The following is a 13282-nucleotide window of genomic DNA, read 5'->3' on the forward strand; positions in this document are numbered from 1 at the left end:
ACTACAGTGTAGTCAGTCTGGGAACCAAGGAGAAATGGGTGGTTGTAGATTAGCCACAAGGACAGCAGTTGCATTTCTCAGGGTTTTAGCAAGCACATATACAGAAGCAGAAAGGCAAGTTAAGGAAATACAGGTGTAAAAATACAAATGGCTAACATAGGTTTATAGAAAATATATAGATATTTTCTATGCTCCTCACTGGTTCCGTGAAGCTGGCAGTTCTGCGACATGGCTGGGTGATGGCTCTGGGCTTGCGCAGGCTCTGTCTGGCTCTGTCTGGCACTGGTCTGTGCTGCCAAGAAGAGCTGTGTGCTCAGGTTAAGGAGAAAGGCTTTGTCTCTGTTGTGGCTCCGAGCGGCTGGCAGCGCTCCACACTGTCTTCTTGCTTCAGTTTTCTGCCTTTTTCCCCTCTGCCTGAGATTGTTGTGGTGCTAAAGCTTACTTAATGTTGCTCTTTGGGTATGAACTTTCCTCTATGATTCTAGAACTGGTATCTTGGAGAGAGCACAGAAAGACTCACACTGAACCGCTGCCATCTTCTGCCACTGACAAGTTTTTTTATCCCATTACTATTTATTATTATTATTATTATTATTATTATTATTATTATTATTTATTTTAAGTAGTTGTACTAAGGATTTCACAGTTACCAAAGCAGTTTTTGAATATAATGTATCTCCATCAATGTCACTTCTCCAAAAATGACACCTTCCCCTACTCGCGCCTTCACTCTCTCCTCGCTCCTAACTTTTTAATGACCCATCTGCTTCTTTCCATTTCACTGCGAGAAATCATACAACACAAAGCGTTGACATCTCCCCCATACTAAGGTCAAAGTTGAGAGCACATATTCATATTATAGTAGAAGGACAGTGACATATGCCTTAATAAAACCCCCTATTTATTTCTACAAAATGAAGAATTTATCATTATGTTTCTGAGTATCAGAAAATGGGGTAATGGAAATCTAGAGGGTAGGACAGACGATGGTAGAAGAATGAAGACAGAAGGGGGGACATGTTATAAAAGATTTTATACATACCCTTCAAATTGAAGACAATTTAAGGGAGGGGAGTTTGGGTAGAATGAAGGAGAATGAAAGTGTTGATAAGGATCAAGATGCATTGTGTTCATCAACTGTTTTATTGAGTGGAAACTCCTTGGACAATTACTTTAATGTAATTCAAATGTTTATCTTTGGTAAAAAATAGAATATTGCAGATATTGTTCAAGTTGGGACAGTTGGGGAGACAGAAAGGGTTTCAACAACCAAAATGCATTGTACTCACAAAGTGATATGTTGAACTGTAACATCTTGGTACAACAAATTATTAATATGGTAATGAAGAAACCAGTGCACAACTACTTAAAATCCTATTCTTTTTTTTGCCAGTCCAGGGACTTGAGCTCAGGGCCTGGACATTTTCCTTGAACACATTTTTCTCAATGAGACTATTCTTCCACTTGAGTCACAGCACAGCTTCTGTTTTTTTTCTGTTGATGAGTTTCTAGGGAATGGAATGTGCATAATAGGCGAGGACACTACTCTAGGCCACACTCCTGGCCACATGTCATGCATTGTTTTCATGATTCTGCCAACCCTATGTTGGAAATGTCAAGAGACTTGGCCTATTAATACACACAGTTTGGTTAATTGTGACCTGTGGGTATTAATCCTTCAAGACTATGTAGAAGCCAAGGATGAACCATCCCTCTCCTGTCTCCAGGACACTGGTCCTATATCTGTCTCTTCATCAACACCATCTCTGCTTCTTCTGTGTTTTCTTCTCTTTCCTGAGGGCAGAGGCTAAACTTATGCTGGGCACAGGATCTGGGGTGCTCAGATCTGTCTACCTGGGCCATAGCTGAAGAGGGAAGCAGCTTAAACAACAGAGTGGGGCGGTATGGGTGGTGAAGGAATGTTTTCTTTGCAGCATGAAAATAGGTAGGATGGTTTGGGCTTCACAGGTGGTGAGGATGCTCTTGTAAAACCTTACACACAAGGAGTCTGGAAAGTGTATGTCAGTGAATTTGCAGGTAGGGGTTGAATGTTAGGGGTACCAGTATATGTAATGGAGAATTCTATAGCTACTGTGCTTTTCGTTCTCATTTGTGGGTCACCAAATATAGCAGCATATAAATGGTTCAAACCACTTTCCTAAGTTCCTGGAGGTCCTTTCATTTTGCCTCCTCCTAACTTCCTGCTTTTTGCAAGTTAATTGAAAACAAGAGTTTCTCAGAATTCCCTGCCACAGACTGGCTTCCACCTGTGAATCTCAGACCTCAGACTCTGGAATAGTTAGGATTAGAAGTGTGAGCCACCTGCCCCTGGAACACGGTGTAGTTTTTAGGATCAGGCTGTTTCAGCTTCCTCCTGTTCATGTAGGTAAACTATAGAGAGGGGTTGTTCCATCAGAATCATTTCCAGCCATGCTTTACTCAATTTGTGTGTGCATTGATACACATAACCCAATGTGTACTCATATATCCTGAAAATTGAGATTTAATTTCTGTGGTTTAGAGAAGGACAAATACCTTTTTTTCTCTGAGTCTGACTTATTTCACTCAATACCACATTTCCAGGCCTGACCATTTCCCTACAAATGCCATAATACCAGAAGAGGCAAGTCCAAAGGAATCAGAAGTAGATTCCTGCCTGCCTGATGAAAAAATAGAAATGAATAAGGAGTGACTGTACATGGGATTGGATTTTCTTTTCAGTGGGATAAAAATATTCACTGCACTAATGGATGGGAAACTGCTTTGTACTCCTAACTCAATATTGCTCTACTGGCTTGAACTACTGCTGGCCCTTCCCCCAGGGGAATCTTCCTGAAATCCTCCAGCCCAGTTTACAACCCAGAATCTCAATCTACACATAAAATCCCACTCTCCCACCCTGTCAGTGGATGGCCTTCCAAGAACCTAGGGCAGGGGTCTGACTCCAAAAAATAGGACCCTAGTCAGAGACAGACATCATAAACGTGTAAAACTCTTAGATCCCTTCTGCTGCCCTGGAACCTGCTCCCCCACACTACAAAAGTGTGGGCTGTAGTGTCAGGTGATCTTCCTCTAGCCAGCCTTTACGTTCTTGGCTTTCCAACATGTCACTCGGTAGACATGTACCCAAAAGACAGGAACAGGCATCACAGAGTGAGTAAATTCTAGAAGTAAATCATTGCCACAATTCACAAACCCTAGAATAGTGTACTTCATAGGTGGTACATGGTTCAAACTTGTAAATACTTGAGTTTTAAATATTTAGAGTTGAAAATACCTGGATATTTGTTTTCCTATGTATCAAGACATTTTTGTTTTTGAGCAGATGTCCAGGTGATAAAGAAGCACAAAATCTAACCCACATTACAGATTTCCTTCTCCTGAGAATCTCAGTGGATCCAAAATTACAACCCATGCTCTTTTGGCTCTTCCTGTCCATGTACCTGATCACTGTGATGGGAAATCTGCTCATCATCCTGGCTGTCAGCTCTGACCCCCACCTCCACACCCCCATGTACTTCTTCCCCTCCATCCTCTCCTTAGATGACATCTGGTTCATCTCCACCACCATGCCCAAGATGCTCGTGAACCTGCAGAGTGAAAACAGAGCCATTTCATGTGTAGGCTGCCTCACACAGATGTGCCTCTCCATCTTTTTTTGCTGCATGGATGGTATGCTTCTTACTGTGATGGCCTATGACCGCTTTGTGGCCATCTGTCACCCCTGAATTACCCTCTCATCATGAACCCTTGTCTCTGTGTCTCCTTCGTTCTGCTGTCACTTGTCAGCTTCTTGGAAGGACAGCTGTATGTGTGGATGGCATTGAGGATGACCGATTTCAAGGAATTGGAAATCCCAAATTTCTTCTGTGACCTTTCTCAAATCCTGGATCTTTCTTGTAGAGACACACTCTCAAATGATGTCTTCAAATATGTTCTTGCTATCATTTATGGATTTCCTACAATCTTTGGAATCCTTGTCTCTTACTATAAAATTATTTCGTCAGTGCTGCGAATTCCATCATCAGGAGGGAAGTACAAAGCCTTCTCCACCTGTGGCTCTCACCTGTCATTGGTGAGTTTATTCTTTGGGACAGCATTGGATTTTTATGTTGAATTAGCTTTGACAAACTCTTCTAGGGGCAGTGCTGTGTCCTCAGTGATACACACAGTGGTCACTCCTTTCCTGAACCCCTTCATCTACAGCCTGAGGAACAGGCACCGTAAACGTGCCCTGATCAGGCTGCTCAAGTGAGGAGGTGACACCAGGAGGTAGGAAATACATGTGTAATATGGTTTTGCATTGGAAGAAAATTTAACCCAAACTCCTGTATATCCCTACCTATCTCTGTACATTCTTTGTATTTGTCTGGTTTCATCAGTATAATTGATGACCCAGGAGCACTAGAGAAAGTTCCTGGCTATGTCAAGGATAGTCATGAATAAGGATTAAACTGTTTAAAATGCATATAATTGTAGTTTGCAAAGATGACACATGCCTGGAGATGATATTCCAGCTGAATTTTACAGTGTTTGAGATATGACGTTTCTGTCATTGATATTTTGACTCGATAAAATGGAGAAAAACAGATTATTTTGGTTTTGGTGGCACTGGTGTTTGAACTTGGAGCTTTCTCATTTCTTGGAAAATGATTTACGACCAACACCTTGTTTTTACTTATTTATTTATTTATTTTTATTTTTTTATTTATTGTAATTAGTAAAAGGATTACAGGATATTTGCCAGATAGAAGGTGTATTAATTCACATACACTGATACCCTTTCACATGTCTTGGTACCCGTTTCCCTCCCCCACCACACCCCCACCCAACTTGGTTTTCCCCCCTTCCCTATCAAATTTCAAATATCCAAATACAAATAAATTCAATATATCAGATAACAAAGTGAGATACTATACCAATATGAGATAACCAGGGGACAGCAATGGAGATGAGAGACAACATAGTACATTAAGGACAACAATCATTCATTATATGGCTTTTGTTTCACTATCCTGGAGGTCCTTTAAATTAGCTTCACATTATATGTCCTTATGTATCAAGATTTTGCTCTATTGCAAATCTATGCTAGTAGAGCCCAAGGTTTCTACTGATTATGACGAATGAGGGAAACCCTTGAGCCTAAGTTCATTTGAGTCTGGCTTACTTCGCTTAATATGAGTTTTTCTAAGTCTTTCCATTTCCTAGCAAATGGGGCAATGTCATTCTTTCTGACAGCAGCATAGAATTCTATTGTATACAAATACCACAACTTGTTGATCCACTCATCAACTGAGGGACATCTAGGTTGGTTCCATATCTTTGATATGGTGAATAGTGCTGCAATGAACATTGTTGTGCTAGTGGGTTTAGTATGTCCTTGTTTCTGGGTGGTTGGGTAAATGCCAAGTAGTGGAATTGCTGGGTCATAGGGGAATTCTATGTTTAGCCTTTTGAGGCACTGCCACATTGCTTTCCATAGTGGTTGAACGAGTTTGCACTACAAACAACTGTGTAGTAGTGATCCCTCCTGGCCACATCCCGTCCAGCATCTGCTGTCATTCGTTTTCTGATCCTGGCCATTCTAGCTGGAGTGAGGTGGAATCTTAGAGTTGTTTTGATTTGCATTTCTTTTATGACCAGAGATGTTGAGCATTTCTTCATGTGTCTATAGGCCATTTTTGTTTCTTCTTCAGAGAAGACTCTCTTTAAGTCTTTGGCCCATTTTTAATGGGATGGTTGTTACTTTGGAGGTTAGTTTTGGAGTGATTCAATTTTTTGAGTTGTTGATATATTTTAGATATGAGGCCTTTGTCTGTTGTTTGGTTGGTGAAGATCTTCTCCCACTCTGTAGTCTTCCTAATTAATTTACTAGCTATGTCTTTTGCCATACAAAAGCTCTGCAGTTTAATGCAGTCCCACTTATCCAGCCTTTCTCTGATTTGTTGTGATTCTTGGTCCTTATTAAGAAAGTTTCGACCTGTGCCAAGGAGGCCTAGTGTATCTCCTGTTCCTTCCTGTAAAGTTTTCAGTGTGTCAGCTTTTACCTCTAGGTCTTTGATCCATTTGGAGTTAATTCTACTGCAAGGTGACAAAGAAGAATCCAACTTTAGTTTTCTGCAGGTGCTTAACCAGCTCTGCCAGCAAACTTGTTGAAGAGGCTGTCTTTCTTCCATCCCATCGTCCACTGTGAGGCCACTGTTTGAGCTAAGAGCTAGTCACGCAGCAACACATAAGATTTATTCTAATACTTTCCAAACTTTGTACTCAAATACTCTACCTACTTACTCCCTGACCTCTCTCATTCTATTTTTCTATCTCTGGACTTCTGCTCCTCTTTCAATCCTTATACTGCATGGATCTACACTTGATGGCTGTTGAGCAACATTGTATATCTAGGTGTTTAATCATTCTCTAGGCTCAGAGGGACTTAAAGGCAATAGAGATTGGATTGAGAGGCTTATTGTTTTGGATATAAATCGCTTATCAATGAATAATTAGACTAGTCGGTAAATGCACAAAAAGAAAGAGTGATAACACCAATCAAAACTTGTGAACATCTAGAGTCTGCCAGCTACAGAGGTCTAGTTGGTTATATCTGAAAAACTATAATCGTGTTTAGTATTAATCTTGCTCCCATTTTCCAATGGGCAGAACAAGAAACTCAAGAAAAATGTCAAATCAAGAAACAACATCTCCCACCTCCCCCACCCAATGTAAACAGCCAATGGAACAGTCACTGGCAAACCTAGAGGAGAGTCTTCCAAGTGCTGTACAAATGCAATTGATAAACATCATTAATGAAAAATGTGAAAATATAAAGAAATTGATAAGGGAGGAAGCCATTGCTGAACAAGAGGAAACCATAAACAAGGTGATAAGTGAAAAAAAGAAGCCATAAAGGAAGCCATAATAAAGGCTGTTCAAAGAACGATGGATGAATTCATAGAATCCACAAATAAAAAGGTGACCGAACTCCAGCATATATTCAAAGAAAATAAAGCTACTGAGCTAACCACTCAAATGGAAATTAAGGAGCTAAAGGAATCCATACATGATCCAAAAGAAGAGATGCAAGGCATCAAAAATGAGCAATTAGTAGCAAGGGAGATGAAAAATAAAGTAGATAGCTTTGATAGCAGGTTAGACAATGCAGAGGAGAGAATTTCCGGGGCTGAAGATAATTTAGTTATTTAGAGAAAGAACAGAAAATGAGTCAATCCAAATCCAGGAAAAATGAGAGAGCGCTTCAGGAGGTCCAAGATACAATTAGGAAGCCTAACTTAAGGCTAATTGGTATTGAGGAGGGTCTGGAGAAAGAGGTCAATGGTATTGGAAATATACTTCAGGGAATCATCTCAGAGAATTTCCCAAATATCCAGAAGGGCAGACCCATCCAGATACAAGAAGCTTTTAGAACCCCAAACAGACCTGACCAGAAAAGAACATCTCACTGCCACATCGTAATCCAAACTGGATCAGTAGAAACCAAATAAAGGATCCTAAAGGCAGCCAGGGAAAAGGGTTCAGTAACCTGTAAAGGAAAACCAATCAGAATAACCCCAGATTACTCAGCAGAGACCATGCAAGGAAGAAGTGACTAGAAGCATATGTGTCATGCTCTGAAGTCAAATAAGTACCAACCAAAAATACTGTACCCAGCTAAGCTCTCATTCATAACTGAGGGAACAATAAAAACATTCCATTCTAGGGAAAAGCTGCAACAATATGTTGCAACAAAACCAACACTACAGAGAATTCTGAAAGATGTTCTATACATAGAAAACCAAAATAAATGCAATATAGGGAAAGAAATGGCACCTAAACAGCATACCACCTAAGGACCTCAAGAACTGTCAAGACACAGGCCCAAATGAAAGCTTTTAAAAATGGTAGGACCTAATAAATATCTCTCAATCCTAACTCTCAATATCAATGGACTCAACTCTCCAATTAAACGGCATAGGCTGTCTAGTTGGATCAAAAAGCAAGAGCCATCATTCTGCTGTCTTCAAGAGACACATCTTACCCAAAAAACAAGCATCTTTTGAAAGTGAGAGGTTGGAATAAACTCTATCAAGCTAACAGCCCCCATAAACTGGCTGGAGTTGCCATACTCATATCAGATAAAATAGATTCAAACCAAAATTAGTAAGAAAAGACAAAGAAGGTTACTACATACTACTAAAGGGATCTTTCCTCCAGGAAGACATAACGATCCTAAATATTTACACAACCAATCCCGGAGCTCCAAACTTCATCAAGCAAACTTTACTTACCCTGAAACCATACATAGATCAAAATACAGTGATTGTCGGTGTCTTTAACACACCACTTTCACCTATGGACAGATCAACAAGGCAGAAACTCAACAGAGAAACCTTAGAACTGAACAACTATATAGACCGACTAGATCTAACAGACATCTGCAGAATATTCCACACAGCAACAACACAATATACGTTTTTCTCAGCAGCACATGGAACATTTTCCAAAATAGATCACATCTTAGGCCATAAAACAAACCTGGACAGATTCAGAAATACAGAAATTATTCCATGCACACTCTCAGACCACAAAGGCATCAAACTGGAACTGAACACACATCTCCACCAACGAAAACCCTGTAACTCATGGAGACTGAACAACACATTGTTGAATCACCAATGGGTCATCGAAGAGATCAGAACAGAAATCCAACAGTTTATGAAATTTAACAGTAAGGAGCACACAAATTACCAACTCCTTTGGGACACAGCAAAGGCAGCACTCAGAGGAAAATTTATAACGCTGAGTGCCTACAACAACAAGTTGGAAAAATTGCAAACCAACAAGTTAATGTCTCACCTTAAGCTCCTGGAAAAAGAGCAACAAACCAACCCTAATCCCAGTAGAAGAAATTAAATAATTAAAATCAAAGCAGAATTAAATGATTTGGAATCCAAAAAATCTCTTTTTAGTTGTTTTATGCATAGGTTCCAGGGATTTTTTGTGGTTCAAGGGGATGAACTCAGCGTGAGTGCGTTCCCTGAGCTCTTTAGATCAATTCCAAGCCCACCTTTGACCAAAGCTCCACTTGACATTTCCTAGAGGTAATTTTGACATAAAAGTCTCAAGTCCTTTCCTGCCCAGGCTGGTTTTGGACCTTAATCCACAGATCTAAGCCACTCGAGTAGCTAGGATTACTGGCTTGAGCTAACCCACCGGCTAGGATCTAGTGCTTGTTAAAGAACAGGACCAGCCACATGCCCAGATCTCAGGGGTGAGCCTCTATATCCTGAGTAACTAAAGGAAGATGGGTGTTATTTTTGAGGTTTCCTTGTTTTTTTGTTAGTTTGTTTGAAGCAGTGCTGGTGCTTGAACTCAGGGACTGGACACTGTCCCTGAGCTTTTTTGCGCAGGTCTATTCTTCTACTACTTGATGCATAACTACACTTCTGGGTTTGTGTATGTGTGTGTGTGTGTGTGTGTGTGTGTGTGTGTGTGTGTGTGTGTGTGTGTGTGTGCTTGTGTATTTTAATTGGAGCTCAAATTCTGATGGACTTTCCAGCCCTACATGGCTTTGAAACTGAAATTCTCAGGTCTCTGATCCTGAGTCTCTTGGCTAATTCTGTGTGAAGCACAGGCACACAGCTAAACCTGTTTTTCTCCATAGAAACCAATAAATGATTATTATTTGTGACTGGGTAGGAAAATGAGTCCATAAGCTATTTTGCATTACAGAAGGTTTATTGATTTAGGGAATATGTTTGAGATGAATAATATGATATAAGATCAATAATGTAAAATGTATTTTTTTAATTATCAAGAGAAGAATGTGTGCTGATATCATTTAGGTGCTTGCCTCTCCACACATACTTAACTGAAACAGTTTTACAATAGTTTGTATTTCAAAGAAGTCACTGATGATAGTTAAAGACTATATCATTTAATAATTTGACTAAGCTACATTTTCTCTTTAACACTTTTTCTCTTAACTTCCTTGTAGAAACACATTTCAGATCAGCAAGTCCATACACTTATACAAAGTATCCTCATCAGGTTCATCTCTTCCATCATTCTTCTCTTCCACCTACCCTTTCACCAATGTGCACATTGAGATCCAAATTTCATTTTTACGCACATGAACATGGATTATTACGACTGCATTCTCCTATGGCTCCTGGTTTCCATTCATTCTCATACCTCCTAATGGAACCCCACTCAAGACATTGATATTCAGAATATTTCTGTTGTTAAATTGTCTTACTCAAAAATCTTGCACCTTGGAATTGCATTCCTCTATATGCTATAGTTAGCCAAATTTTTTGCCAGTCCTGGGTCTTAAACACAGGGTCTGGACCCTGTCCTTGGGCTTTGTCAAGCCTAGATCTCAAGGCCACTTGAGCTACAGCACCACTTCCACCTTTTTTTCTACTGAGGTATCAAACCCAGATCTTCGTGTATGCTAGGCATACAGTCCACCACCAGGGCAAATTCCTGACCCCAATTAGCCATATTTTTGATGCTGTCATCTAGGCATAGAACTTGGAAGCTTTGCTTTTCAGATGACAAATATAAAATCTATTGTTTGGGACATTTTTTATCTCTCATCGATGTTAGTGACTTGATTGGGATTTCTAAGCTTTGGATTAATTTTTCTAATTGTGTGTTTTGCAAATCAGGTTCCATGATGGTAAGAGAGCCTGTCATCTGCCTGTCCTCAGGCATCTCATCAAATCTCCAACACCATATGATCCTGCAGCTGGAAATCCTCCATGTCCACCTATACAGAATACATTCTGTGAGATTCTTTTTCCTTTTCTTTTCTTGTCTTTTCTTCTTTATGAATCCTGGAGCCTGAACTGAGCGCTGGAGCACTACCCTTGTGCTTTCTCAAGGCTAGTGCTCTACCACTTGAGACATAGCCACATTTTCCTTTTTCTTTCAATGTGGTATCAAAGAATCAAACCCATAGCTTTGTGCATGCTAGGCAAGCACTGGACCACCTAAGCATGCTCTCAGCGCTGCATAATCAATTCTGAAGAGAGAAAGCTGTGTTTTTTTGTTCAGCTTTGGAGGTTAAACTTGGGGCCTGTGCAGTGTACCTGAGCCTCTTATTCTCAAGAACAGTGCTCTCCCACTTGAGTCATTTAGGTTGAGTAAACTGGCAAAATGTTTTGTTTACTTTTGCATATATTTTATTGTAAATAAAAGAAGGGTTACATTATATTCACCAGTTAGAAGGTACATTACTTAACAAACATTTATACCCTTTTTCATGTCTGGGTCCCCATTTCACTCCCCCCACTTCCACCCCTCATCTTTTTTGCCCTGTTCCCTATATGATGTCAAACAACTAACTGAACATATAAGCCATATATTAGATAATAAGGTAAAATACTGTAACAATATGAGATAATCAAGGGACAGCAAAAGAGATGAGAAATAATCAGTAGAAACCTTGGGATCTCCTGGCAGAGATTTACAATAGAGCAAAACCTAGATACATAAGGCCATATATTATGATGCTAAATGAAAGGAACTCCAGGATATAGGAAAAAAAGCCATATAATGAGTGATTGTTTTCTTAAAGTATTGTTTGTTTGGGTACCTATGGCTCACACCTGTGTTCCTAGCTATTTAAGGCACTGAGACCTTAGGATGCCAGTTCGAAGCCAACAGAGGCAACAAAGGCCATGAGACTATTATCTCCAACTAACCATCAAAGAGCCAAAAGTAGAGGTGTGACTCAAGGGGTAGAAAGAGAAGAAAAATGTCAGTGAAGTTCCCAGAATCTGAATACAAGTCCTTGAGCTAGCATACACACAGAAAGAAAGAAAGAAAGAAAGAAAGAAAGAAAGAAAGAAAGAAAGAAAGAAAGAAAGAAAGAAAGAAAAAGGAAAGGAAGAAAAAGGAAAGGAAGTAAAGAAGGAAGAAAGGAAGAAAAGGAAGGAACCAGGATGGGAATTAGAAAACCAGGAAGAAGAACCAGGAAGAAATGAAATCTCCTTAGAGATAGACGGCTCAGCATAGTATTTTCTAGTGCTGAATTACTTGTATGAATTAAGGGTGAGAAACCAATTTTCTATGTTTTCCAGAACATTTACAAGGATCATATGTTCAGAAAATGTCACTATTTCTTTATTAATAAAGAAAGTATACATGGTTGTTTCTTTATACATTGGATGAGATTGAGTTTCACCAACCAGGGTGACTTCTGTGAATTTTTCTCCAGTGATCTTGGAAGAGGAGTCTCTATTGTTCTTTGATCCAAAAACATTCCATATAATGTTCATTTTCTTTCTTTCTTTTTCTCTCCCTCTCTTTCTTTCTTTCTTTCTCTATTTCTTTCTCTCTCTCTTTCTTTTTCTTTCATTATTCTTTGTTTATTTTTGATAGTCCTGGGGATTGATCTCAGGGCCTGGGCTCTATCCTGAGCCTCTCTATTCTCAAAGCTAGCACTTTACCACTTGGAGCCACAGCACCACTTGCAGAGTCTTCTGTGTATGTGGTACAGAGTCAGTCAACCTAGTGCTTCCTACTTGCCAGGCAAACATTCTACCCCTAAGCCACATGCCCAGCCCCTTCTATTCTAATATAGTTGAATGTCTAACATGAGTACCTAGAAGTTGATTGAAATGGGGAATGTGGAATAGAGTACCATTTTACAAATATACATATAAAGACCTGCTGGATCACAGGTGATTATGAACAAATGCATTGACAAACAATGGACTATACAGGGATGATTCCAATAATGTGATTCTTTGAGCCATGAACTTATTAGGTAACCTAAAAAATATGAATAGCTTGTACTTGAAGTGTTGGGAATGGGGATCAAACCAAGAGGAAGGGTGTAGAAGGGTGAAGATGGAATGGTAAGGGAGAAAACCCTCATGATATTCAGTAAGCATATTCAATATTATCCACTATATGTGAAAATGAAAGTAGGACAATCAGGGGATGTGTAGGGTTGAGAGATATGGGGTGGAATGATGAAAGGTGTGACGTGAACATAGACACATTAAGTGACATACTAAACTGTGAACACTTTGACATCCACTTAAAAACAATAAAACTATTCCTTGAAAGGAGTGTGGTTATTTCCATGCTGATTTCAATGGTCACTTATACACGGAATTACTCAGTCTAAAACCTTAAAAGCCTTTATCTACAGACCTTGTCAGATGCTCTGATGTTACCATTGCACATGTGAGCCTCTGTCTCATGGTTAATAAAAGTTGCATCGTATGTTGGGGTGGAGAGTTAGTTATTTGTTTGTACCAGTCCTCAGGACTTT

At 39.6% G+C, this 13282-nt stretch overlaps 1 protein-coding gene across 1 annotated transcript in view; it reads left to right on the plus strand.

Annotated features, from left to right (window-relative positions):
* The first annotated feature begins 1904 nt into the window (after positions 1-1904).
* Positions 1905-13282, plus strand: part of LOC150068284 (olfactory receptor 7E24-like) — a 47946-nt gene continuing 36568 nt past the window's right edge. Inside the window, exons 1-3 of the mRNA XM_090357791.1 lie at positions 1905-1945; positions 3326-3597; positions 11220-11226. Coding sequence (XP_090213917.1) covers positions 1905-1945; positions 3326-3597; positions 11220-11226 — 320 coding nt within the window. The remainder of the gene's footprint in view (positions 1946-3325; positions 3598-11219; positions 11227-13282) is intronic.

This window comes from Megascapheus bottae, chromosome 1 (assembly GCF_031878675.1).
Source record: "Megascapheus bottae isolate mThoBot1 chromosome 1, mThoBot2.hap1, whole genome shotgun sequence".
Classification (NCBI taxonomy): Eukaryota; Metazoa; Chordata; class Mammalia; order Rodentia; family Geomyidae; genus Megascapheus; species Megascapheus bottae.